Raw genomic sequence first — 26902 nt, 5'->3', positions numbered from 1 at the left:
TTTCCATACCATTGTCTGAGCCCGTGTTTTCTCTCTCTGTGTTCATTTTCAGGCTCCTTAGCAAACAGCGCAGTGTGACGTTGTGTTTTCATCTTAGCATGGTGTACTTCCACTTGAGGGCCGTCACCTCACTTCAGACAAGGGGAGACTGTCCCCTGTACTGTTCAAAATACATCTTGTTTTTGTGTTCTGAGCTGATAAAATTATTGCATTTGTTTTCTCTGCAGATGAAGTTTTGCCCCATCCACATGCTTTCTGTAAGAATCATACAAGCTAAGAACATCAAGTCAAGAGACCTGTGTGAGTTGTGGTTTGATTGTGTTTTTAGTCACCTCCAGAATTTACACAGTGAGCAATATTCTTAAGTTCTGAAGGTATGCAAGCAATGTACATAAAGCACAGCAATAGAAATACTAATACCAGGGCTATAATTAGATCAAATGTCTGATGCATCATTAGATTGGAGTGGTGTTTCAGGGTACTGGTATAAACCAAGACACCCAGATTAATTTTCTGGGCCAAGAAGGGAAGGTAGACTTTGTTAGGACACCATAATCTCTGAATCTGCTTGGGCAGGAGTTTTGCCACGCAGGCTGTGAATTTAAGGACCTTTTATTGAAATGTACCAAATATACATAATAATAAAAGATAAATTAGAGAATTTTAAGCCTTCTAAAATACCTTATCTTTCAGGGTATTTGCTGTTCTTGGATGACCAGTCACACTAAATTATATTGATAGTTTTGGTTAAGGAGGACCTCTGCAGGTCCAGCCCTAAGCCCATGCTTAACATGCAGGCAAAACACTTTTCTGTGTACTTTTGTGTTCAAGTGTCTTTAACTCATTATCTCCCCTTCACAGCCTCCTATGTCTCCTTCTCCAGGTGTGCTGTGGACCAGCCATTCAGCTGCCATTTTTGCAGAGGTCTCCCATGAGTTCCTCAGTTAGGACAGAGACCTTGAGCTGCCTTTTTGTCAGTTTTGAAACTTCTGGTCTGTGTATTCCTCTAGTGAAAAAATGACTCATTCAGCAAAAAAATCCATCACTTTGCAATGATTTACTTGAATTACAGCTGACACCATCTGTGCCTTGCCATGCAGGGCCAAGCCTGCATGTGAGAGAGACCAGAGGGAGTGAATCCCCTGTTGGTTGAGTAACTGCCTGCCAAAGGCTTCCTGTGCTCCAGTGGCAAATGCCACATAGCACCATCCAGAGGTGGACACTAGAAAGGTGTTAGTGCGCAAAGGCCTGTATTTCTGAATTTCAATGATCTCTTCTATCTACTCTATTGAAGGGACAGTTCCACTTTCGTGCCAAAACCTTGCGGGGCAATGTTATTCACTGCTTGATACCAGTCTGAAGTATTTAGGCATCTCGGGCTGCAGTAGAAATCTTCCGTCAAGTCCTGACTCCAGCTCTGAAAGACATCACCTTGGAGATTTCCTTTCACACCGTTGTCAAGCTTCACAAAGTAAATGTGCTTCCCCACCCCGGCTCTCCCCAAAGGATGGCTGCTCGAGGCGCTGACTGCACTAACCATAAGGAATAGATACAGGCTGGAAGTGAAATGAAGATTTCCAACTTGCCTTCCTGTTCTTGGGCCCACGCTGGCCTTGAGCTGCAACAGATCATCTGCCCTAGTGCCTAACACCTCTAGACAGCCATTATGTCCCCTCTGCATGTTTGTGGGCTAGATTGAGCAAGCCAGACTCTGATCTTTGCTGTAATATGCATTCTCCTGTAATCATCCTAACAGCCCTTTTTGGAGCCAGCTGTAGATTCAATTTAACTTTTTAACATCATTGACTGGAATTGTAAGGAATTCCCATTGGGCACAGTCCACTTTCAGTGGGCATAGTCCACTTTCCTCTTTCTCTTCACATGGGAAACATGGTGCTTAGTGTACTTTGTGTGTGCATGTGTACACTTGCAGTTTGTAGTTACTCAAGAATTAGATGGTTTTCCTTGGTTGTTTCCAAATGGTGATCTCTTTACTAATTAAAAATAAAAGTAGAAATATTTATTAATCTCCAGGATTGTGGCCTAGCCCTACTGTTCCTCTATAACATTGGCATCAGGTTTTTAATTTTTCTCTGCTGCAGTGACTGCATCAGACTGCTATGTACGTTTGTGGCTGCCGTCTGCTTCACCTGGAAAGCTTCAGACCAAAACCATCAAGAATTCTGACAACCCTGTCTGGAATGAGACTTTCTACTTTAGGATCCAGAGAGAAGTTGAGGTAGCAAAAAAATAGTAATGTCACCATTTTGAATAGCGGTGAATCCTCAGTTGACACCATGTTGATCAGCTGTGCTAAATAACTTAAGAAAATGCTTGCTTAACAGGCTGGTTAGCACAGAACAGTAGACATAAGTAGTGTTTTTCTCAGCTATTTACAGACATTGGTGATATAAATGCCTGTATCTAAGCTAGTCCAGACTCCCTTTGTTGTCACCTGAGTGAAATAAGCACTGTTGTAGCATACTTCTGTGCTATTTTGGCATGGCTAGCTTCAAAAGAGCTTTCCCTCTACTGGTTCTAAGGGAAGAGTAGAGAAGTTGCTGTGGTATAGGCAATGAATTTAATCCTTCCCTAAATGATGGAATTTGGAGAACTTTGGGAATGAAGAAACTAAGTGTGTTCTTTGGGTGGGTTATCTGTGTGGTGCGCTCTCTTGGGAGAGTGGGAACCCTCTTTTATAGGTAGTTGTTTTCTATTTCACAAGTTTCCCAAGACTGGATTTAATAGTGTTCTGCATTAGCAGACTCCTGAAGGAAAGGACATGCTTCTCTGTTCTTACTCTTCTGCTAGTGAAACAGCTGCAATAATCTATAACAATTTTTATTTGTTTCTGACCTAACAGAAGCTCAATAAGTGTTCTTATTTATTTTTTCTACTACCAGAATGTTTTAGAATTGGCAGTGTGTGATGAAGATCCACTCACCAAAGATGACATGCAGTTCACAGTTCTTTTTAATGTTGCTAGAATCAGACCTGGGGAGAAAATCCATGAGACATTTGCCTTGAAATCAGAGGTAAGAGCTGAAAACACAGGGAGAGATTGACAAGACCTCATTGTACACATTGTCTTCCATGTTAAGTAGGGTTTGAATCTTCATGAACAGGTAGCCTTATATATCATTATCAATACCTCATCAAAACAGATACAATTTTGCTGTATTTTTGTGACTTCATGAATCTCTATTTACAAATTCAGAAAATGAAGCAGCTTTTCTCTCATGCTCTGTGAGCACAAAATATTTTAACAGGAAGCATCTGTAAATAATAGTTTTTATCTTTTATGTTCCAAATAAATACTTCCTTACCTTTCTGCTTTTGCCATGCTTAGGGGACATTTCCTCTTAAATGACAACTTATTTATTAAAAACCTGAGGACAATTCACTTATCACTTGAATGGAATGATTCTTTCATGCTTTTTTCGCTGTTGGTGTTCCTGCTGGGTTTCCTTCTAGGTGATTCAGATTTCTCTAGCCCATAGTAAAGGAACGTCTGTCCTGCTAACATCTTTGGTATTTTATTAAGGAGCCCATGAAAGAGAGTTGTCCAGTAAACAAAGCCAGGATAGGTCTGTGACAACTCCTGGGCTTGTCTGGGCTGTGGCTGAGGTGTTGGTACACACTCATTGCAGGAAGGAGACAGTCCATAGAAACAGCTACTTCCCACATGCTGAAAGCTCTTGACATGGATTTTCCTTGTGACCCTGCCAGCTGGTGCTGTGCACTTCTCAGCCAGTGGGTGAGTCACTGGGAAATACAATGATTCAATAACCACTTCAGTCACTTGCCTAATTCATCTCTTCTGGATTCAGTTCAAATGTGATTTAGATTATTTGTATGTGGAAATGTCTCTGGTCTTAGACACATTTTTTGCTGGGCTTCAATGCCTTTCCCCCATGCATGCTATCTTGCAGAAAGCCATTATACTTGCTTTTCAATCAAGCTCTCCCTCTCTGATTGTATCTTTGGAAATATGTATAATTCTGCATATCACACAATGGGAGATTATTAATCTTATGTGCCTTTCAGAAGTTTGTGGTTTCTGTTGCAATTTCAGCTTTGGAAGGACACAACACAAAACTTTTTTTGGTATCATTAGCAGAAGAGATGTCAGCCCTCAAAGTGCTTTCTAAGTGTGTCTGTGCTGCCAAATTCTTTCAGCCTCCAATAATATATATTTATTTTACCCTTTTCTTTTTAGACAGAAAGGTGCTCAAAGAAATGGGAAAGTTTGGAAGTGGAATTCTGGATGGAAAGAATGTGAGTAAAATTCCAAATTTAAAAGGTATAGATCTACCAGAGAGTAATAATATCTCAGAGGATGAGAAACTTCTTCCAGCTCTCTGTCCCAGCAGTGAACCTAAATTACAGTTTAAAACTTTTTTTTTTACCTTCTCTAGCTAATTCCACCTTTCAGTATATTTCATGCAAATCTTAAGCTTCTGTTGAACATGGATATCTAGATCCTGGAAATGTAATAAAATTGTCACAATGTGATAACTTTTACACAAGATGCACATGAAACTTAACATGAGTGCTCTTCAAATTGTTGATATTAATTGAACAATGCCTAGAACACTGTGGAATCTCTCAGAGACCATAAAACTTGTCTTGTATTATTATAACAATATATACATGGAGTTATGTGGACAGAATTAGAAAAGTCATCCATCAGGCAATAGCTTAGTTAAACTGAAAAAACATACAATCAACAAATAATGAAAATAAGACCATCCCCCTCAAAGTGGTAATCAGCATTGTCTGGAGGAGAAAAAGTCCCGTAAGTTAAACTTCATATGTCTTTTAAAACCTATCACGTTTGGTTGAAGAAAACCCCCTAAACTACACATTCTGGAATATTTAAGCTTAACATCAGTGAAAAAATAAAAAAAGTAGTCCAGTGAAAACTGGCTAACTGCATGATCAGGAGAAGGAACTGTAAATAAGACTTCTTATTCTTAAACATGAAGAAACTGCAGAAGAAAATCACTTGTGTTCTTGGTTAATTTCTCCCACAGTGAAACTCAAGGAAATGTATTTAATTTACCTGTGAGAGGTACCTTAAGAGATGGTATCATGTATGATGATGGTAATCATCTCGGTAATCAGAGCCAGATGTATAAAAAGGTCAGAATGAGGAGCAGGGTTTGGAGCTGGATTCAGACTAGAAATAAGAGGAACATCTTTCACCATTCAAGTTATGGGGCATGTGGGGAATGTCCATCCTTGGAAATCAAACCTAGTTATTTAAATACATTTTACAGCTGAAACAGAAGTGTTAAGGCTGGAAATGGTGTTTGGTAAAATACCCTGGGCATACAAAGGTTATGTACTACGTAACTTCAATGGTCCTTTCAGATATATGAAAGCGTTTATGAATGTGTGTAACATAGGGGTGTTGGAATATTTGCCTTAGTGAATGATGCTGTTAGTAGACTCTACAGATTACTCATATTATTAAATAACCACATCCATTCAGTGGCAGACCAAGGTCTTACAAGGTAAAATATCTGGGACAAAGACTTTTTGTTGCTTACCTCTGTGTTTTGCAGTCATACATATATAGCACAGTGGGAGTTAGTTCTTATTTTCCATTTATTTGTGATCAGCCATAAATTATAATATGGACTAGTCAGAAATGTCTTTCTTAATAAATGTTTGCATGTTAATATTAGTCTTTGCTTTCTCCAAGTCATATGGTCATTTCTTAATAGCAGGACATGATTTCATGTATATATTTTCAATATGCCTTTGTTCTGCTATAACTTGGCACATAGTTTTAAGCATTAGTACTTTTATGGGCTTTCCCATCTTTCTTTTTGTTTGGCTGCTATATTTTGGTTCACATGCTTAGCAGGGGATCATGTGTTTTGCCTTATTAGAAAACAAATTGTGATAACATAACTATATTCAATTTTAAGTGGGAAAGGTCATAAAACTGCTATTTAAAAAATTAAACAAAACACAACAAAACCCAGATATTAACACAGCTTTTTTTGTTTGTTATTTGTTTTTGTCTTTTCAGTGCCGGCCCTCCAGAGCGTCTCATTACCAATGATGTCCTAGTGGTAAGGTTCACATGAGAATTTATCTTGAAGTGACTTCTGCTTCATTTTGATCCTCTCCTCTTTCTTGCATTTTATAGAGAGAACACAACTACCATGGTAGATAAGAGCATGATGTGCATTTTAAAGTCAGAGATATGGGACAGTTCCCTTTCATTCCAGCTCAGCTGTTGCCCTCTCCATGCAGAAGCTGTGTTTCTTGAAGTCCTCAGCTATTACAGATGTCAATATGTTGCCTAGCTGTGGTTTGTTAATGTTGCAGAACCCTGTATTTGTTGGTGTTCAAAGTGAGAACTGTGTTTCATGTAACACAGTATGGCACTTGGCAGGAAAAACAAAGGTTACAAAAGGTCTGTAGGAGACAATACTAGGTATTCAGTGTGCTTATGACTGGAAGGGTACCTATGTAACAGCTTTTTGGGAAATGAGTTTTTTAATAAAGAGTTATTTTAGTTGTTGAAACATAGAGCCCTGTTTTGGTATTAGTCAGCATGTGGTACTCTACCTGTCTCCTCAGGCTGGCCCAGCAGCTAAGGAGTACCAAGTACTTCATGCCAACTCCAAGCCTGTGCATGGTTCCCAGATGCTAGCCCTTGATACCCCTGAGGCAAAGTAACACATATTTTATTCTTTCCCCCTCATTTTCTGTGTGAGGTGTAAGAGTTGCAATGATTGGCATGCATTGTTCCTGAAATGACTTGGAAAAGTGTCCTGGCATGAGTTATTAAAGGTGAACTGGAGTGACTCAGGTGGTGGGTAGGGTGGAATAAATCCATGATTTCCCTACATCAGGGCCAGTAAGAAGATGCTTTGTAGACTAATCACTGCCACAATACACAGAAACTCATTGTCAGGTGTTTTCCCCCACCCTTCCTAAGTAATTACTAGATATATGTGTTTGGGCACCTATGTGTTGTACAGAATTTCCTGATTTTGGGATAATTTGAATGGGTTAAAAATCTCTGACAATGAACCACTGTATTGACACTCTGAAGCAGTGCAACTTGGGCTACTGTCCTGGAATAATGAGCTCTGAATTTTCTCTTGGATTGCTCCCAGCACTGAGACCAGTTCAGTTGTCTCTATATTATAGTTAGTGGTTGTCTGCATGGTGTTTCATTATTTGCAGCAGATGTGTTGTTTGCTTTCTTCACCCTTTTCCATTCCCCTTTTACAGTCCCGTGAGGTTTGTTGCTTGGAAGTGCATGTGGACATTAATGAAAGCAGGAAATACTTGAAAGGTATGGCATTTTCTCTGTGAACTGAGGACATGACCAAACCAACCCTATTATAGTCATGCAGACCCAGATGGAGGCATTTTAGAGTACAGAGACAGCTAAGAATGTTCTAAATTATATATAGATAATGATATATGATCTAAACAATAAAATGTAATGTATTGAAATGCCCTGAACTGCCCTGAGCTGATCTCTGTGTCTTTTCCTTGAAGCAATCAAGTCTGTACACAGTAGACTTTGCTGGTGGAAGTAAGAGAGAGTGCTGCCTCTGGGAGCACTCCAAGCCACGGGGTAAAGGCAGGAATACCAGGTCCTGTGCTGTAGGAGACTGGCCAGTGGGGTATATTACAGAGGAGCTACCACAGAAAATTACTCCAGCAGAAAGCTTGCCAACTTTGTTAGGTATTTTGCCTGAACAGCACTATTATTCTCTAAACAAATCTGTTTTTACTAGAGGGTAAAAATCTCGTACTTACGGTGCCTGCATCTCATGAGAGAACACAGAAGACGACAGAGGACACCGATACTTTCTACTTCCATTGTGTGAAGGCTTGGGAGCCAGTTCTAAAAGTCAGGCTGCAGGTAACAGGCACTATACAGTGGTACTGCTCATACTGCTTGCTTATTTCCTGTGTGACCGAACCAGCAAAGATCTGCATTGTATCTGTTCTGTGGATACAAACCATATTTTTTGTTTTGTGTAGAAAGTTTCTGATAAGGAAGATGACAGCAACAATTTAAGTGACACCTTAACAGTACCCTTGAAATTTCTCCCCGTTGGACATAAAGTGAAAGTAACCCTTCCCATAAGACATGTAAGTGTTTCATAATTTATATGATCTTCTGGAGAGAAGAGTAGAATAACCCTCACTATCAAAAAAAGACCCAAACAAACCAGGTAGTAAATCTGAGTGAGAATTTTGGGCAAATATAGGTCTTCTGTGAAAAAGATTAATTTTCTCAGAGAAATATGAATTTTCTGTCAATAAAATCAATGACTGGGGATTCAACCTGGCAAGTTTGAGATGGATTTCAGATCAACCTCTGCTGTACTTTTACAATTAAAGGAGAATATTCTATACCCTAGCAAGGTTTTGGGATGCCTCTCTGCTCTTTATCAAGCCTGGGTGCTAGCTCAGTCTGTGTACCTAAACTTTAGATGGCTAAAGTTAGATGTGTTGAATTATGCCCTCAGGAAACAATGCTGTCATGTTCTTACAAGTGTACAGTTGTGACGGTAACTGGTGGAGAGATACAACTCTAAGTTGCTTTAAAGGCAGTAGTAATGCTGCTGTGTGGACAAATGGACTTGATATTCCTTGAGAATCCCTTTCAACTAAGAATATTATGTGATCTCTGTTAAATATAGCCAGACATCCTTTTCCATACCTTGAAAATGAGAGGCAAAAGGAGGAGAAGGATTTCTTAGCAGCCCTTCCCATAAAGAGAAGGGAGATTGAATGTTTGTTTTGCCACCAGTGACTCCCCACCTCCTCTTTTTGGACTCTTTTATCACCAGCTTTTTGGAAGGGTGTGGTGACTTGTATTTCCTCTTCTATCACTGTCTTTATCTTCATCCTCAGGAATGTTTCAGTGTAGGTTTTACTGGGTGGCAGTAAATGCAAGCAATGCTTTGGGGGCAGAGGGTGGCAATGTGATACTGCTGCTGGGTTAGGCTGTTTTGTGGATGAATATTCATAGTGGGGGAGAAATCCTGGTTCACAGGATTCGTTCACATTCGTTCACATTCGTTCACATTCGTTCAGCCACTTCGACCCCTCCTGCCTCTTTTACTTCTTTGTAGAATATGTTTGGTGTTTAGTCTTTCCTGCTACAGTTTGGGAAAAAAAAAACAACGTATGCAGGGTAGTGGTAGTGGTGGGACATTCCAGGAGGCACTGAAAATCTGGATTCAAAACTTTTCTTTTTCTTACTCATTCATATTCCTGCTCTCATCTTTTTGTTTACAGAATGTGCCACTACAGTTGTACCTCCAACTAAATGATTGGTAAGAAGACTGGTTTGGGTTTTTTTTCTGTAGTTTTTATTGTTCTTTGAACTGTGAAATCTAGAACAGAGTGTCCTTTATTTAGACATAAGGAATGCACAAGACTAGGGGCAAAATATAACAATAGTTAAGTCACCATTAAAAAGTCACCACAACAGAGCAAAGCTAAATGTCCTTGGGGCAGAGGAGTCCCACAAAGATGCAAAAAAAATTAGGAGAGTTTCAGACGGTGAGGAACTTAGTCACTGAGTGTCCTTTGCATCAAAGAACCAAAGACTAAAACTGGAGGCTTCTTCAAAAAGGGCACAGGAAGAAGGCAGAGGGAAAAGAGAATTCGAAATAACAAAACATCAGCATCCATACATTACCCAAAAGACCCACATACTCTTAAGAAAACAGACTTGTGGCTCTGGTTATAGCAATAGAAAGAAGTATAAACTAGGGAAGAGAAAATTTTGAGTTGTAAAATAATGCGTCAGACAAGAAACAAACAAAAATTATTCAAGTATCTTTTTCATTATACAGTTTCTGTATAAATCTTCTGTGCAAATCCCCAGGAAAGACTTTGTTAGGTGTAAGTCACCCTTTGCTCAGAAATCATATGGCGCAGAAATAGAAAGGATTCAGCTTACAAAGCTACTGAAAGTCACAGAAGCCCTTCTTTGGTTTTCATATTTATTATCCTTTGCTGATGGTAAGTCTTACACTGAAACAATAGAGAGACCATGTAGAAGCAAAGCAGTTCATTTCTTTGCAAATGAAAGATGCATTTCTGTAGAAATCTGAACAAGGAATCAAGATTTTTTATGAATTAATTAGATTGCAGTTGCTGAAAATAGATCCATATACATTTTAAACACCAATCCTGTGCCTCTGGATTTATTTATGTTTCAGCACAGAAAAACTAGATGTGCGCTTAGGGTATGATCTGTGCCAAGAAGAGCAAGAGTTCTTGCATAAGAGGAAGAGAGTTGTTGCCGGTGCCCTGAAAAGGGTTCTTCATTTGGAAAGAGATCTACATGGACATGAGGTCTGTGCATTGGAATCCAAGCATGGGATGTGGGTCTATTGAATTAGGATTGGCACAACTTCCTTCGAAATTTCTATAGTTTTTGCATGTCGATAACAAACCCATTGATTTGAATGGCGGCAGAACAGAGGCTCTCAGTGTGACATATCCTATACCCATGTAAAATTACAGCTCAGCAATTCATGCCTCCATTCTTTTCAATGGGCCAAATTACCAAGGACATAATGTACCACTCTTCAAAGACAGTTTCCAACAGTATGGTGCTATCAGTCAGCAAGATATGAGGCATTGTGTTAGATACAGCCTAGTCAGGCAAACCAGTAGGAAAACAGGAGTATGGGAAATTCACCTCATATAGATATTTATTAAATCAGTATAATGTCACTTCTTTAGGCTTACTTTTTTTTCTTCATTTTCAGAACACTTCTTACAAAAAGTAAAAATTATCTGTGGTGAAGAAAGAACATTAGAACATTTTATAACAAGCTGAAGTATGTTTTGTTGCCAAGATCCAGGGTGAATTTTTAAGGAAATCTTGTTTTCTTGCTGGAATTATGTTTCTTGAATGAATGCTGTCCAAAGAATCAGCAGAGTTCAAAGAACTTCCTTGACCCATTTTAATTGCATTTATTGCAATTTGTTGTTATTTATAACAAAATCATATCATTATCTATTTTTAAGCATTTCAATTCCAATTATAAAGATCAAAAATAGGAAGGAAGGTTAAAAGGACTGCATATTCAAACTCATCCAAGCCTTGGGGTTAAGACACTCTGGAGGTTAATTTAAATAAGATGGTAAAGATTGGCTAACTGGTGATTTAATTTCATTGTCCTCTAATGAATCTGCTGAAGAAATTCTGAGAGCTGTAATCAGATTTTTCCAAGTAGCAAGGGAGTAACTCTCTGAGGATAATACTTGTGTTTTGAACAGGTCCCAGTAATAGCTGTTATGGCAACAGGTGGAGGTCTCAGAGCAATGTCAGCTATGTTTGGCCATCTCTTAGCTCTTCAGAAGCTAAATCTGTTGGACTGTGTCACCTATCTCACCGGGGCTTCTGGCTCAACATGGTGCGTATACAAAATGAGATTGGATTTGGAATGACTGTGGCTACTTTTCCACACAGTGAGAGATGCATCTCTTTCAGAGGCTTACACTGTTAACAAGTTAACATGATTCCTTCGTTAAGCTCTTACTGTTGGCTCTCAATTACCTCTTACTTTGGCTCTCAATTACCTCTTACTGTTGGCTCTCAATTATAACTTCCGTTCAGGCTCACTGATTCTCTTTCATTGATTAAAGTGATTGTGTAAATGTATGAATTTTCCAAAATCATCTAAATAAAAGGATGATTTTCTAACATTTCTGCTCCTTAGGACCCTAGCAGATCTGTATGAGCATGCTGACTGGTCACAGAAGTCTCTGGAGGGGCCACTTAAGGCAGTAAAAGAACAAGTGACAAAATGCAAACTCAACCTTATGTCTCTAGACCATCTGAAGTATTACCACAAGGAACTTGCTGAAAGGGCAAAAGCAGGACATGTGTCATCTTTTACAACTCTGTGGTCACTTGTTCAGGAGATGTTCTTACATGAACAGGTAGGTACATGGTCCTGCCACACATTTGGAAAACAGCCATTTATTTTCTTTAGAGCTTTATTCTTTGAGGACATGATGTAGTGTGTGTAAAAAATCCAAAGAGACTGAGCCATCCTGGTGTGGTTTGTAAACTATGACAGGGGATCTTGTAGCCAGGATTTTCCAGAGTAGATAATAATTTGAAGGTGCCTCTGTCCTAGGGTGCCCAACAGCTAGTAACTTCAGTAGGCAAACTTCCAGAAAGAACGGAGGAATTCCCACCTCCCATCCTCCCTGAAAACTCAGATTTTTAAAGTCTGTTTCTAGTTCAACATTTAAAAGTTAGAGTAATCTGTCCTTGTGTGAATATTAATCTCAGCCTTAGTAAAGATCTGTGGGATGCAGGCAGTTAAGGCTCTTAGATATTCTAATGAAGAAGTTACTAGGTATCCACAAGGCAACTGGGAAGGAAAATGCAGGAACACGAAGGAAAAGGTCTCTTGCAAAAATGTGACTTCGAGATTCCTCTGTGCTGTAAAATATCTGTTATTGGTCTTTACTTGGGTAGATTGTGCCAGTGCTCTTACAGAGGTTTACTGTGATTTTTTTATCTCACTGATTAGCCAAGAAAATACAAACTCACAGACCAGCGCAAGGCGTTGCAGCATGGACAAAACCCCTTGCCTTTCTATGCAGTCCTCAATGTGAAAGAGGAGAAGTTTGGTACTTTCAAATTTAGAGGTAAGTGTTCTGGAGTTTCTTTTATTCTGGATATGGCTTGAAGAGAACTTGGAGGGAGGTGTGTATGTGTGGAGAAAGAAAGGGGAATGCATCTGTTGCTTGCCCTGACTTAGTTGTTGCCCTGACTCAGTATTCATCTTTTAATAAAGTGTTTGTCTTTTTTGCAAGCTGTTGGCTGTTTGTTAGAAAGAACAGATCTGCTGGATAACATCCTCAGCCATAAACAGGACATTAATTAAAAATCTGGGGTGAAGTCCTATTTTTGCCACAGACATTGTGAGTGAGTGTGGGCAAACCATCTGATCTTCTTCTACCATGCCTATAAAATAGCTTTGACACTTCCTTAGTTTCTAGGGGTGCTGTGAAATGTAATTGTCTCTTCCTAAATACTACACTGATGAAGGTATGAAAATGGAGTGGAGTATGATTGCTGTGATGGGTGTGATATGACATCCTTTGAATGGACACAGGCCACATTCAACAGAAGGTATTAAAAGCAGCAGATACTGGAAAGAAAAGCAATTAATCCTTACGTTTGGTTAGGTTTATAGCTACTGTTCTACTGTAATGCCTGTGCAGGACAGCTTGAGCCAGGAAACCACACATCCATGCCACACTGTGATGATTTCCAGTGTGATGTTGATATGCCTTCAGGCTGCTTTGTGGTATCTTGTAGACTGGCAGTTTTGTTAGCAGAGCTCTTGGTTTGGTTAGTAGAGCTCTCATGCCAACCACTCCTTGCAATTCATATCACTATTGCATGTAGTACAGTTGATGCTCTTGATTTAGAGAGGCAAGTGTGATCCCAGAGTCTTTATATAGAAATAGATATCTAAGCATTTGAACCTAATGTTAGACTTTTTCTGAGTGGAAAAAGCTAGTTCCTTTAGGTTGCACATAGTCTCTCAGTTTGTATGGAAGTAGCAGCTTGCAGTACAAAGGTACAGATAGTACAGAACTGCTGAGACAAGCAAGATCCTTGGAGCTTGTGGGTAGTTTTATCCACATGGGAAGGTTTTGGGGTTTGATTTTTATTGCAGCAAACATGCCATATGTCAATTCTTTTGTAGAGTGGGCAGATTTCTCTCCTTATGAAGTGGCCATACCAAAATACGGAGCCTCCATTCCTTCAGAATATTTCGACAGCGAGTTCTTCATGGGAAGGCGAGTGAAGAAGCTGCCAGAATCTCGGATCTGCTATCTGGAAGGTGACATAGCAGTGAAATGTAGTTAATCACAGCATCGTAGAAAGCATGGTATTTGCTAGGTACAGGCACAACACTCCTTGCCAGAAGGTCTGCTTTAGGTCTTAATTCATTGGGCTTTTTACCCCTTTCATACACTTCTGCTCTTTGTATATCTTCTTTCCTTCTGTTGTCCATTTTCACCTGGGTAGATTTGGGAAAATTGCAGCATGGTTCCTGTTCCATTTTCTAAACCTAAAAAGATGGTGGAAGAGGCAAGTTGAGGAAACAGTAAGTGTTCCTTCCCTGACCAGTCTCTAGCTCTTCATAAACTATATTTCTAGACAATGCATTACTGAGGTAGAACTGGAAGGAGCTGAGGATAAAATATGTCATCTAGGACAACCCACAAAGGCAGGAGCCACCTGAGCTTTGTAGGCTGAGGATGGTGTCACTAATCTTCTCTGCCCATAAGGATGAAGGAAGCCCTTTTGACATCCAACAACTGCTTTGACTGGCCATTTTGCCACCAAAGGTGAAGCAAACGGAAAAAGCAGCTAGTCAGAGGAACCCATCTGTCCCAGGCAGATTTAAAATCCTTTTAAGTGTTTTAGTTTTGAAACCAAAAACAAGGGTAGAGGAGAAAAACCCCATATTTCTCTCACTGTGGAGTCTTGCTAGAGATTCAGTTTGTTCCTCACGTGAGTACCTGGCATAGAGCTTAATGAGAAAGGATCGTTCTTTCTTTTCCAAAAGCAGACTCACATATGGAGCCAATTGTATTTTGAACCTCAACCAGCTGAACTCCACAGAAACAAAACATGCCTGGAAGGAAAACATGAGTCTTAGGTCGATTTAAATAATAAATCAGTTTAAAGAAGGCCTTTATACTTACATGGCTTCACCATGCTTTCCAAGCCTACTTTCTCTCACAGGTACACAGGAAACTTTCTACAACATCATTTGGGTGACTGATACCTCTTATTTTGTTACTCTGTACTATGCAGTGAATGTTCTGTGTGTAGTTACCTCCTGAGAAAGAGCACTGAAGTGCTGACACCACTATGTTTGAACTCTCTGGGACCTGCTGTTTAAGTTGTGTCACGTTGGGGTCAGGTTGGGTGGACTAATTATGTGTAGCATGGATATTTGCAATAGTCAGTGGTTAACATGTGGTAGTGCAGTACTTCTCCCATGTGGTTTGACTTGCAGGTCTGTGGACAAACATCTTTACTAGGAATTTGCTGGATGGCTTGTACTGGTCCTCAAATTCAAATGAATTCTGGGAACGATGGTCCCAAGATATGGTAGATATAGGTAAGAGCTTCTAAAGTGTTGCCTCACTGTGGACCTTCCAGCATGATGTTAATCTGTATCAGAATTATTGCTATGTCCTCTTCTCTCTTCTCTCTTTTCCCTAGAGGCATGGTTCATGTTAGTACAAATGTTTTTCATTTAAAATTTCCTTGTGGTCTGTTAAATGACTCTGCCCATGACTACAAATGAGAAGGGTGGCTTTTACTTGTGGGCAAAAGTACAATGCCAGGATGTTATTTGAAAGAGTAAAACACAAAAACTGTGCCTGCTTTAAAGAAAACCAAGGATCTCGTTTTTAAAATGACATGGGTCATGTGCACATGTTTTCCAGCAGCCTGCAAGAAACAGGGATGGGAGGGACCCACAGGAAGACAGCAAGGGCAGCTAGCCAGCAAAGGTGTCTGGCGGAGCAGATTGCTGATGTTTTTTTCTGTATTTCATGGTTTCTTCTCTATTTCAGAAAAACATTCTCCTGAGGAAGATGTTACTGTCATTGAGCCTCCATCTTGTTTGTCAGGAAAGTTGTATGAAATGTTTCAGGACATTATGACCAAGCGTCCACTACTGGGACAGTCGCATAACTTCTTGAGAGGCTTAGAGTTTCATAAGGATTATATCCATCAGAAAAAATTTATTGAATGGAAAGGTAACTGCAACAAAGAGTTAGCTGCACTTTGCAGGTAACATCTCAGATTTTTTTTTTTTAGTCTTTGGAAAACTCATATTTCTTTCAGGGTTTGGAAATCAGCTGAGTTGGACCTATGTTCATGGTGTCTGTTTCTTTAGGGTAACAGGTTAAAATGAACTAGTCCATGATCTGCTCTTTCACTTGCAGAAGATACCTATAATTTGTGTCAAGAAATGCTTTTCTACAGGAATTTTGTCACCCTGCATAGGTACAGTAGTCAAAAGATTCAGGAAGGGCAGAATCTTTTGAGGTCAAGAAGCAGAGGTAACACCAGAAGCATAAAATAGTAGGTTATTATGTGGATCAGATGAAGGAAAGGACTAGTTGCAAGCATGTGGTTGCCCATATGTCTGGTATTTCTGCCTGATGAATTATCCATCCAGAGACCTCTCTTTAACCCCTCAGAAACAGAAATACCAAAATCCAACTACAGAAAGTTAGTCACATAGGTTTACACTGTATATATTAAACAACAGACACATAGACTTGATCTATAAATTGAACAGCGATTTTCTGTGGCCTGTGCTCTGTAGGCAGGCAAAGTAAACAGCCAAAATAGTTTTACCTCAAAACCTATGAAACAATCTGTGAAATGATAGGAAGATGATGAAGCTGAGCGTTTTCTGCATCAGAAACCTTCCTATCATCCCAGCATCTTCATTTACTCCATGAACAGGTAGCAATGTGGGAGGACCCCACATTATGGAGGTTAATCTGACTTCAGCAAGAAAGCATGTGTTCTCTGCCTTCTCTGAGCCCCTCTCTTTGGCAAGTTGTGTTTTCTCTCCCATTTTATGCAGGTTACAATGTGCTTTGTCCCTTTCCACCCTTGCTACACAGTTTGCTGACAATAGTGAGAGATGGTGGTGCTTTTTTGTGGATTAAGGCAGAGCCTACAGTGTGCTGTCTGCTTTTAAAATGTTCAGTAAGCAAAAAGTCTGTGTCCTAAAATGGTCTGCTCTAAGAAAACAAATGAAAGAAGGAGAAAAATCAAGCAGCATAAGAAGGGTAGGTGAGAGAAGGAGCAAGCAAGTAGCTTCAGAAGGTGGATGAAGGATGAAATTGTCAGTCAGTAAATGTTAAAAAACATAACTGTCATTACATTTGCTGACTATCAGTTTTGTAAAGACAAATGGGTAGAAGGAGATTTCAAGGAGGATTTTGAGGAAGTGAGCATAAGAACACTAGTGACTATCTCAGGGTAGATACTCTACAAATAAAGTAAAGTCTATGGAAAGCATGAAATACAGAGTGGGAAAAGGGAAACTGGAAGTCTGGAGTGGGAAAAATTATCAGGTTTTCTATCTTCTTTTGGCTGCCTGCAAAAGACCAAGCTAAACCCAGGTATGGATCCATCTCTAGGAGCAAGAGGAAATGCCAGGTCTGTGAACAGAAATGACAGTCTTGTGGTAGATGAAGTCTTGAGAATAGAGCTGCAGCTCAGGTTATCTGACATTAAAACAAGACTTTCAATGCCTAATTTTCCTGATGAGAAATTGAACTAATAGTCTGGAATTAGTGTCATGCATTTACAGTAGAGTTCATGCTTTCAAGGGTATTTCTGAGACAGGATTTCTTTAAAGTCTCTATTTGGATGGGGGATGGAAGAAGGGATTCTCACAAGAAAACATCTACTTCCAGTTCACATATACAGCCATGAATAAATGCTGCAAAGTTCCACCTCTGTGATAAGAAAACAGGGGTAATGGAATTTCATGTAATAAAAATGTTCACCGGGCCAAATAAAACTAAAAAGTATGCTGCTTCTTCTGTGAGGGGCTGCAAGAAAATGTCTCTTGTTACAGTTCAATCTGTGAATTCTCAGCAGCCTTGCTGAGAATAATAAGCACATTTTGTGAAGACTTGACAGTGAGGGAATGGAAAAATTGGAAATTATTACTTCAAGCTGGTGTGAAACATTCCAGGCTATGGAACAAGCTAGAATTATTCTGCATGGTTTAAATCAACACTACAGAATGAGGCCAAGGAAGCAGAGCGATTGAATGAATTGAAATGCTGGAACTTACCAGCAGTATTTCTGTAATCAACAGTTTCTTAAAATGCCTAAATACAATGATTTAAGGCTCAAGTATTCTGCTCTGGGCTTTGCTACCTCATTTTGTGAACTTGAGGAACACTCTTAAACCACTACTTTGATATCTAAAACCATGGCAAAATGTTCCCTGTTCCATGGGACTGAAAGCGTACTAAAGAAACAACAGAGGACTTGCTGTCTACAGGGCAAGCTGGTGAGGTTGCTAGCAGAGAAGTAAGAGTCTAGCTATCAGAAACTGGCTTTAGATTTCAACTTACTGGTTGGTATAATCCCCTTTTGGCATTTATGTGAGGTTTAATTAATTCAAGCAGTATTTTAAGCTGTTGGTAGGCAATGTTGTATGCATGATGTGGTATTTTTTTACAGCATGGCTAAGATAGTTCATATGAGATCACTAAAAGTGAGTTGAAGTCAGATTTTTCAACCTGAGAGAGGAGTCTAACCCTGAGAAGGCAAAAGCAAAAAAAAGAGCAATGCAAAAGTGCAATGATGTATTGCATTTGTTACGTGTGTTGCTACACTGTGAAATTGTTTTTGTTGTTTGCATTTTTCCCAGTTCTTAGGGGGAAAAAAAAAATCTGTTGAAGTCTGTATTCTGTGAAAAATGACTCCCCAGAGCAGCTGTGAGGTCAGTGGAGTCTGTGTCTCACCTGTCCTCTGTCTGGCTGCCCCACAGCCTGCCTTTGTGAGTGTGCCTGGGAGAGTGTGGAAACAGGCCAGGTGTGCCCAGATGTGCAGTTTGAAGGGCATGCTCCTGGGGCCGTGTTTGTGGGCTCATGTTGTGGAGGGAGGTGACCCTGGTTTTGAGGGTAACCAAGGAGTTGCCCTTAGCATGTAGCACAGACAGAATTACTCACTCCTCCTTTCCTAACAATGCACCACTAACTATATTCAAAATGTTTTTCAGACACTGTGCTGGACGGTTTCCCTAACATTCTGACACCGCTGCAGAAATATCTTTGTCTGATAGATGTTGGCTATTTCATCAACACCAGTGGTGCAGCACTTTTCAAGCCGGAGAGGAATGTAGATGTCATTATATCCCTTGATTATGGTTTGGGGAATGTGTTCAAGGTGAGAAGATTGACTTACTCTGCTCCTTGCAAAGTAAAACTCTTCTTGTTTTATTAAAACTTTTAAGTAAGTGGCTGTCTAAATCTTAGTCACATATCACCGTACCTTGAAGGAGGAAAGAAACTTCCTTCAAGAATGGAACTGTAGAAACTCTTAGGCCCTTTTCTCTGTAGGGGATTACAGCATATACTTCCTAGAATCCTCAGGGAATTGCAGTAACAATTGTTTGCTGGAGACCTGTCCGTGATCTCTCCTGGTCTGTCATGACAAATTCTGAGTGTGACTTTGGGTCATTCACTTGGGCTTGTAAAAAGCATTCTAGGGTGATAAGAGGCATTGTCTGACTTACGTTGAGTGGTGGTCAAAAGTAACATTGTACTGTGGCTACTTTGGACTACACGTTCATTTCATAGTGTTTCTAGGGAAGGAGTTAAGATGCCATAGTATTTCCAGGATACCTGAGTAAACCTGATTCTTGTCTTAGAGCTTTAACTCCGTGACATTCTGTGTCCACAGCAATTAGAGATGACATACAAATATTGCAAGGTACAAAATATCCCATTCCCCAAAGTGGAGCTAAGTCCAGAAGAGGAGAAGAACCCAAAGGAATGTTACATATTTTCGGATGCAGAGGACCCCAGAGCACCCATAGTAATCCATTTCCCCCTGGTGAATGACACCTTTAAGGAATTCAAGGAGCCAGGTAAATGCAGTCAACCAAACTATGCACTGTGTTCTACCCCTGGTATGTATCATGTGTCCACTGATGGCAGGCAGAAGAGCAACCTGTCTGTGGCAGATGGCTCTTGTCACTGTCCCTTGCAGCAGAGCTGCGGGTCTTCCTCACTTGTGCCTGATGCCACGTCCTGCCAAGAGAGATGTGCAGGGTGCTGGAGCTTTTCTGGCACTGGAAAGAAAGGCCCAGAGAGCAGGGGAGATAAGGGCCTCCTGAAGGACCTGCTGGCGGGCTGGAAAGCAGCAGCAGCAGGAGCTGGCCCTTGGGCCATTCAGCCCTAGGGTTGGCTCTGCACCCCTGCCTTCCTCTGGCAGGCTGCCTGTGGTGGAGAGGGAGGGGCAGGGGAAGCACATGTGGCTGTGGTGGGAGAGGCTCCATCTGGTGCTTGGTAGGAGCTGGGGCAGAGCAGAGAGATGTGGGGCCAGCCTGGGATGTGCAGTTATCTCTGCTCAAGCGCCTGGGGTGAGCTCCTTCCAGCTTTACCCAAAATTCTGTTGTGGCCCTGAGTGGTGCCAGAGCGAAATGGAAGTCTCTGTGGGAGCATTTGGGAGTGGTAGGAATAGCAGCAAAAAGTAAAGGTACTTTTCTGCTATGATGTTCAGTGATGCTCAGTGAATATGTACAGTAAGAGCCAAATTGAGAAAATCACATTTAGAAACTGTAGATGAAAAGAGGAGATACTCTGTAGAGGGAACTAGGCTTGTTCAATGGAGGCTGGAAATGGTCCAAATGGCACTGTGTGGTGAGATCCAACCATTGAGCAGTGGGTGGCAGGTAAAGTAGGTGAGGATTTTGGAATGTCTCTGAATGAAAAATAGATGAGATGGTGCAGAGCAGAGCAGCTGCTGCTCAGTACTCCAGGCCCAAACTGGTGAGAGTTGACACTCACCTGTATGTCTCTGAGCAGTCAGTGAGTCATCCGTCAAGCTGACAACATGTTCAACAACCAGCAACGGATGGGGGTGGTTGGAGGAGGAGGGCCCTTGGCAACCTGCTTTCATGGATTTCAAGTTTAACAGTGGAGCTTTTTGTTTCTAGGTGGATGAGAGATATCTTGTGGAATGTGGATACTTATTTTTCTTGTTTTTAACCATTTAAATTCTAAAAAGACTCAGCCTGTGAAGTGCCCATTTGCAGTGCAGCAGTTATGGATGTGGCTATGGATGTGACAGCATAGATAATACGTCTTTCTGAATGTTGTGAGGCTCAGTGAAGCAACATTGGATATTTTTAATTCAGCCACTTCTAGTGGTAGCCTGTGCCCAGCACCCTGAGATCACACTGCTCAGAAACCACTTTGTTAGACTAAAACCTGCTGTGTCTCAAGCACAATTCTTGTGTCTTTTTCATGAGGTTCTGGTTGACATCATAAGGAATATCTCAGCAGTCTGTTTGTAGACCTGCTGATAGTTATCTCACATTACATTAGTATTTTGCGCATATTTGGTTCAGACTGCAAGGAGATAGGCAAAAAAACCAGCAAAGAAATGTAGCTAAAAAATTTGTAGAAACATAAATACGAGACTGCCAAAGTCCTTGGTGCAGGTAATTAGGGGGTCCTTTTCAGCAAAAGCATTGACGTAACAGGGAGTGTGGATGTTGCCAGTTCCAAGAGGCATAACCTGAGGCCAGGCTGGAGTTTGCTGAGAGTCTGATGTAGGATGCTCTGGTCCCTCTGCCCCTCTGCACTCTGCAGTAGGTAGTCCTCTGTGGTTAGCACCACAAGGCCTCCTCGTATGGACTAGGCTGTCCACTCACTCTAGCTGGCAGCTGTGCGCTTGTCACCACTAATCCAGGGGCGATCATGGATTTTGAAAAGTGTTCCAGGTGTGTGTCTTTGTCCGAGAGTCAGACTTACAGGGTTTGGGAAAGGATGTGGGCCCATGGACATGCTGCCCAGGAATGGTGTCTGCAGGGGCAGGACAAGAAGGAATGTAAGAGTTTGTGCCAGCTCTACTGAGGGATTTCCAGGTCTGAGCTTTAGCAAGAGGGGGAGGAGGAGTAGCTTGGAAAATTGACCAGGAATGGCTCTTTCAAGCTGTGGAGTGGGTTTGCAGTATATCCTGGGGGCTATTTTTAACAGTGGGTCTGGCCAGGTAGATCAGCCCCCTACAACACCATGTGATAGTACTCCAGATTCAGCTCACTGTGCTGGCTTTTGTCTTTCTCTGCAGGGGTAAAGCGTGGCCACTCAGAGATGGAAGAAGGCGAAGTAAACCTGGAGAACAACTGCTCACCGTACTACCTCATTAGGCTGATCTACTCCTCTGAAAATTTTGATAAACTTGTGAACCTGAGCAAATACAACATCCTCAACAACAAAGACCTGCTCCTCCAGGCAATCAGGAGCGCTGTAGAACGAAGGAGAAGCAGAAGGACTGGGAATTTCTCCCGCTACTCTGGATACCCCTAGGCTGGGTTTTTGTACTGTTCCCCACTGAAGGCTACGGCAGCACATTGCAACACATCACAGTCACATTACCACACATCACAGTGTTCATTATTTGCAGAAAACTGAGGAAACCTGTACATTTCTCACCTTGCCATGTTCAAGCGCCTAGCTTTCAAAACGGTTTATTTAATCTCCTTCCCCCACATTTTCAGCCCACAAGAGCCTCACAATGTGTTCTTACTTGTTAAGAAATTAAGGTCCTGGTTAGCGGAGACCTCCCAGGATCTCCTTGATGTTACAGAGTTTGGTGGTGGTGATATTTCTTTGTAAGAGCCTGTCCCTTCAACCCTGAGCCCATTGTCAGTGTCCTTTCAATACTTCACTACAAATCAAGTCCTGGCCATTTGCATTCAGTGATGTCCAGATTTTCAGATAGGCTGAGCAACTAGAATTTGCACTGAATTGGTGGGCTCAGCTTTGAAGTCAGGCATATATATGTGAACAGTGGCCAAACTGCAGTGTGTACAATTGCACTCTGTCTGGCTGATTCCCCTTGCTGGTTTAGAAGTTACTCCTTTTTTCCATTGCCCTGCAAGAGTTTGGCACAGAAACACTGCTCCAGACTGCCACAAAGGGGAAGGTTACATTTCAAGAGAGAGAGGGTGGTAGCTGCAGTGAGTGAGCACAGTTCTTTTGAGCGTTGGCTGGAGGAAAAGTTCTGCATAAAGCACAACTGATCGTATTGATATATACCAGCAGTGCCTTTATGCATTAAAATGTCAAGAGCCTGAAACAAGTTTTTCATAGCAGAAGCTTGAGAGGAATAATTACCATAGACTCAAGTACATTCAATTTAGTGATAATGATAGAGATACAAGCTGGTTCTCCTTACAGATGGAAACTGAATGTAGGACAACATCAGTCACTAAAAGAGTCCATAGCCATTGTATTTTCACACACAGAAGATTTTTTCCGTTTATAGTCTTCCATCCCTAACATCACAGGCAAAGTATTTTTAGTAGGTGCTACATAAAATAGAGCACAGATTGAGAAAAATAGGACACACATTTTCCTCCTTGCTGGAGGAAAATATTTGGAAAATGACACCTGGTTTTCATTTGCTTTGGAATGCAGTGAGAGACTTTGCCTTGAACTAGAAGCTTGGAACATCTTTATAGCCTTTTACTAAATTAAAAAGATGATAGGAAAGGATGCTGAGCAATATAAAACAGAGCTCCACAGAAGTCAGAGAAGTTTGTGGACTTCCTCACACTGAAGGATTTGGACCTGCTTCTGGATTATTTATTCCAAACACAGCATATTCATCAGGACTTCCAAGGAAAATCTTACATGTTTCTTCTGCACTGGAAATTTACTTGAGATCTAGAATTAGTTGTACTTGAAATCCAAAATTAGACAAAGAAAGAGAAAGAGGGGTCTGCCTTTTTGGTATGCACAGGCAATATTTAAGCTCAAAGGGAGAGCATTTATAAAAGAGTCGATTGCCTGAAGCCTGCATCTCCTAAATGCTGCTTCTGCTGCAATGTCAATGCTAAGCCTCAGCAATGCTTCTTGTACAATGCTTACTTGCTGAGCTAAGGACTACCATCCAGAACCTGAGGAGTCTTAACAGCTGGAATGCAACTGTACTGTGGGATTCAGGTCATGAGAAGATAAGAACTAATCCGATTCTGGCTGCAAGACAAAACATAAAGAGCCATTTTGAGCTGAGAGTTGATCCAGCTGGATCTGTTACCTTCACACAGAGAGCAGCATGTGTAGCACATACAAGCCCACATGGCTCTGTGCACACATGTGCACAGGGTGTGCACCACTTCCATGCTCCCCTGGCTGGTCCTAGAAAGCTCTGCTGCTGTGAAAAGATAACCCTGTTGTGTTAATGGTCTACAGAAAACCATCTGTAATCCTTGTGAACCTTGGCAGCACGTGCCCAGCAGCAAGGCAGCTCAGCCACATTGAGAAAATTTGGTCTCTCAAAATGCTCCACAGACCAATAATTGGGGCATGTTTGGTGCATTCATAGTGCTGCTAATGCAAACAGAAAGGCCCAGTAAAATGTGAAGGAGCCACAAAACCACAAGGTTTTCAGGTAACCCACAGCTGGTGGAGAATTACTGTTCTGAGAGACTGTTAAATCCTTTTATAAAGGAAGGGAAGGAGGGTGGGAGGAAGGGATCTGTGGGTGGGGAAGGTGGTGTGACTCTGCTAGGAGAACTGCCACCAAAGGTTTTGCCAACACTTGGAGTCAGGCTGGGAACTGCTGTCTAATCTTGCAGCCAGAGGCACAGAGATGTACCCCTTCATCTCCTTGGTGTCCCATGTGGTACCTCTGTAGCCTTAAATGATAACAGTTTTTTCAAATATATTTTTGCATTTCAGAGCCTGAAGTTATGTGAGGGCTGTATCATTGCCCATCAGAGTGCCTTTTTGTTTCATTTTGGTTGCCTTTTTGTTTTTGTAACATGATGTGGGTGTGGCACAAGGGAACACAGTTTAGTGGTGGACGTGGCAGTGCTAACAGTTGGACTGGATGGTTGTAGAGGTCTTTTCCAACCTAAATGGTTCTATGATTCTATGACACTGGAGGAGTGTGTTGCTGGCTTGATGGTGTAGTAGGAGGACCTGGAGGGCATTTGTGAGGCTGCTGGGGAACTCTGGAGGTTGGAGGGACCTACACCTTGCACAGTCTTGTCTGTGCAGCTTGTGGAAGTGGTGGCTGGCACAGGTTGTCCCCCAAAGCACTCCTGAGCTCTGGTTCAGAGCATACTGATTTGCACTGCCCCCAAACGACAGAAATATAGGGCATCGTTTCAGTGACATAAGGCTGATCAGTAATCTGTGCTCAAGACTGGTCCTTATTCCCTCTAGAGTAAACATGGAGTCTAAAATTTTGGCCTCTGAAATTCTGTATGTTTGTTCTTTAGACAGTGTGGATTTTTTTTTTTTCCTTGGCCCCATTCTTGCCTGGCCTAGTGCCACATGCTGTGCTGTGACTGAGCAGAGTGCATGCAAACCAAAGCAGGCTCTTCCAGGTGAGAGCTGCCTCTCTGCATCTCACCGAAAATAGGCATGTGCCATACTTATAAACCAGGCCTTGCTGGTCTGGTGTTGTGTTTGCTTAAGCACTGAAGATGATTGCATGCCCGCCAAAGCCTTGTCCGAAATGCGCCCCAGATCACTGCTCTCTGCTGAACATTTTGCTGGAAAACCCCCATGAGTACAGAGCTTGCTCTCTGCTGCCAAACACAAAGGAAATGAGACTGTTCTTATAACTATTAGCTGCTCTTCATAGAAATCGCTTGCTTGTGTCTTTTAACTGTTTAGTAATATATTAGTTAAAAATAAAATATTGCAAAAGAGCACCAGACCCATGAAAGTCTTTATGTGCTTAAACACAAGACAAGGTTTTTTCCAGTTGTATAAGCACTAATTATGCTAAATGCCTGCTGAGAACTTCAAAGGGCATTTACTGGTTTCAAGATTGAATGAAAGACATCTGGGAGAAGATCTTCTGGTTTACAAAGGTATGGAGAGCCTGGAACAAAATCTACCTCCTGTGGTAAAATCCTCTTCAGTGGAAAGGCGCAAGTCAGGGCAAGGAGGCAGCTGTTCTGAGCCACAGCCAAGGCACAGCTTTGTTCAGTTAAATGGTAAGTTTAAAATACTGGAGTTGGTTTGCCTTTTTTTTTTAAATCAGTTAAAATGATCAACAATAATGAAGTGCATCAGTTTCCCATTACTTTGATGTGCTGTTTTTTGGTTTTTGGGGTTTTTTTTGTGACAGGCAGCAGCTCCAGCTGGAGTACAACAGAGGAGAGAACTGGACTAGCCAAAAAAATGAAATTATTACCTCACCTTGTTGGATGCCTGTGACTGATCTGAATCAGACTGAACACAAATTTGAATTCTAGATGTTGCATGTACCCATAAAGTATTTACGTAAACTTGGTGTAAAGTGTTCCCCTTCTCTACCACTGGAGAAGCAGTCAGTGCAGAGGAGAGGACTGCATTCAGAGAGTGAGAGTCATGCTTCAGACTGCCTAAAAAGGGATGAAGGCTGAAGTCTTTGCCAGAGGAGTTAAGGACTTGAAGTTTTATCTTCCACCTGTCAGGGAAGAGCCCCCAGCTACTGTCCTGGGGGAAAAAATGCCATTTCTCTCCAACTTCATGCTAGGTAACTTTTCTTTGGCTCAGAAACAGAGATGAGTAGGGGGAAAATATATATTCCTTCCCATGATTACACCATACCTTAGCATGTGAAGCCTGCTGTCTGGGGACTTGACTTCCTCCTTGCTCTCCTACTTTTCTTCTCCTTTTACACTGAAACACTGATTGTTCATGCCTTATTTAAGTTTCAGATTCCATTAAAAATGAGTAACACTGCAGGACTTTTTTTTCCTGGTAGCTTCATCCAGAAAGAATTGGCAAATAGAGAACTGTTGGTTAATGTGTTGTAAAAAGGAAAGACTGTTAAGACCACAAAGTGATGTAGGATCTAACATTACCTTTGGGTGCACAGACCACCCAAGCCTCTTAAATCTATTCTGTTGGTCTCTGCAGATCTATTTACACATGGCTGTAGTTCACTTATGGTTTGCACCTCATGCTCTGCTCAGTGCTCTCCATTCCTGTCTCACAGAATCATTTCATTTGAGCTGTCTGGCTTAAAGGTCCCCCTGCCCTTTGGTTTAGTACCTTGGAGTAGATAACACTTTGCTGATAATGGCAAATGACAAGGTTGTCGTACACACAAAAG

The 26902-nt window shown here is 41.3% G+C and overlaps 1 protein-coding gene across 3 annotated transcripts in view; it reads left to right on the top strand.

The window, feature by feature from the left end:
- Positions 1–25506, top strand: part of LOC125327152 (cytosolic phospholipase A2 beta-like) — a 31295-nt gene extending 5789 nt beyond the window's left edge. The window contains exons 2-21 of one of the 3 annotated variants that reach the window (XM_048306296.1): positions 228–300; positions 1301–1471; positions 2103–2239; positions 2904–3035; positions 4220–4278; positions 6044–6086; positions 7261–7324; positions 7776–7903; positions 8026–8136; positions 9292–9329; positions 10224–10359; positions 11293–11429; positions 11736–11958; positions 12561–12678; positions 13749–13886; positions 15075–15179; positions 15640–15825; positions 18831–18997; positions 19514–19700; positions 21908–25506. In XM_048306296.1, coding sequence (XP_048162253.1) covers positions 228–300; positions 1301–1471; positions 2103–2239; positions 2904–3035; positions 4220–4278; positions 6044–6086; positions 7261–7324; positions 7776–7903; positions 8026–8136; positions 9292–9329; positions 10224–10359; positions 11293–11429; positions 11736–11958; positions 12561–12678; positions 13749–13886; positions 15075–15179; positions 15640–15825; positions 18831–18997; positions 19514–19700; positions 21908–22146 — 2592 coding nt within the window. In that variant the 3' untranslated portion in view covers positions 22147–25506. Of the gene's footprint in view, positions 1–227; positions 301–1294; positions 1472–2102; positions 2240–2903; positions 3036–4219; positions 4279–6043; positions 6087–7260; positions 7325–7775; positions 7904–8025; positions 8137–9291; positions 9330–10223; positions 10360–11292; positions 11430–11735; positions 11959–12560; positions 12679–13748; positions 13887–15074; positions 15180–15639; positions 15826–18830; positions 18998–19513; positions 19701–21907 lie in introns of all 3 variants that reach the window. The other 2 variants (XM_048306295.1, XM_048306297.1) reach the window with 2 other exon arrangements.
- Positions 25507–26902: the final 1396 nt, after the last annotated feature.

The sequence above is a fragment of the Corvus hawaiiensis genome, chromosome 6, assembly GCF_020740725.1.
Source record: "Corvus hawaiiensis isolate bCorHaw1 chromosome 6, bCorHaw1.pri.cur, whole genome shotgun sequence".
Classification (NCBI taxonomy): Eukaryota; Metazoa; Chordata; class Aves; order Passeriformes; family Corvidae; genus Corvus; species Corvus hawaiiensis.
Note: the sequence above shows the minus strand (reverse complement) of the source record. Positions and strands in the feature narration are given on the sequence as shown.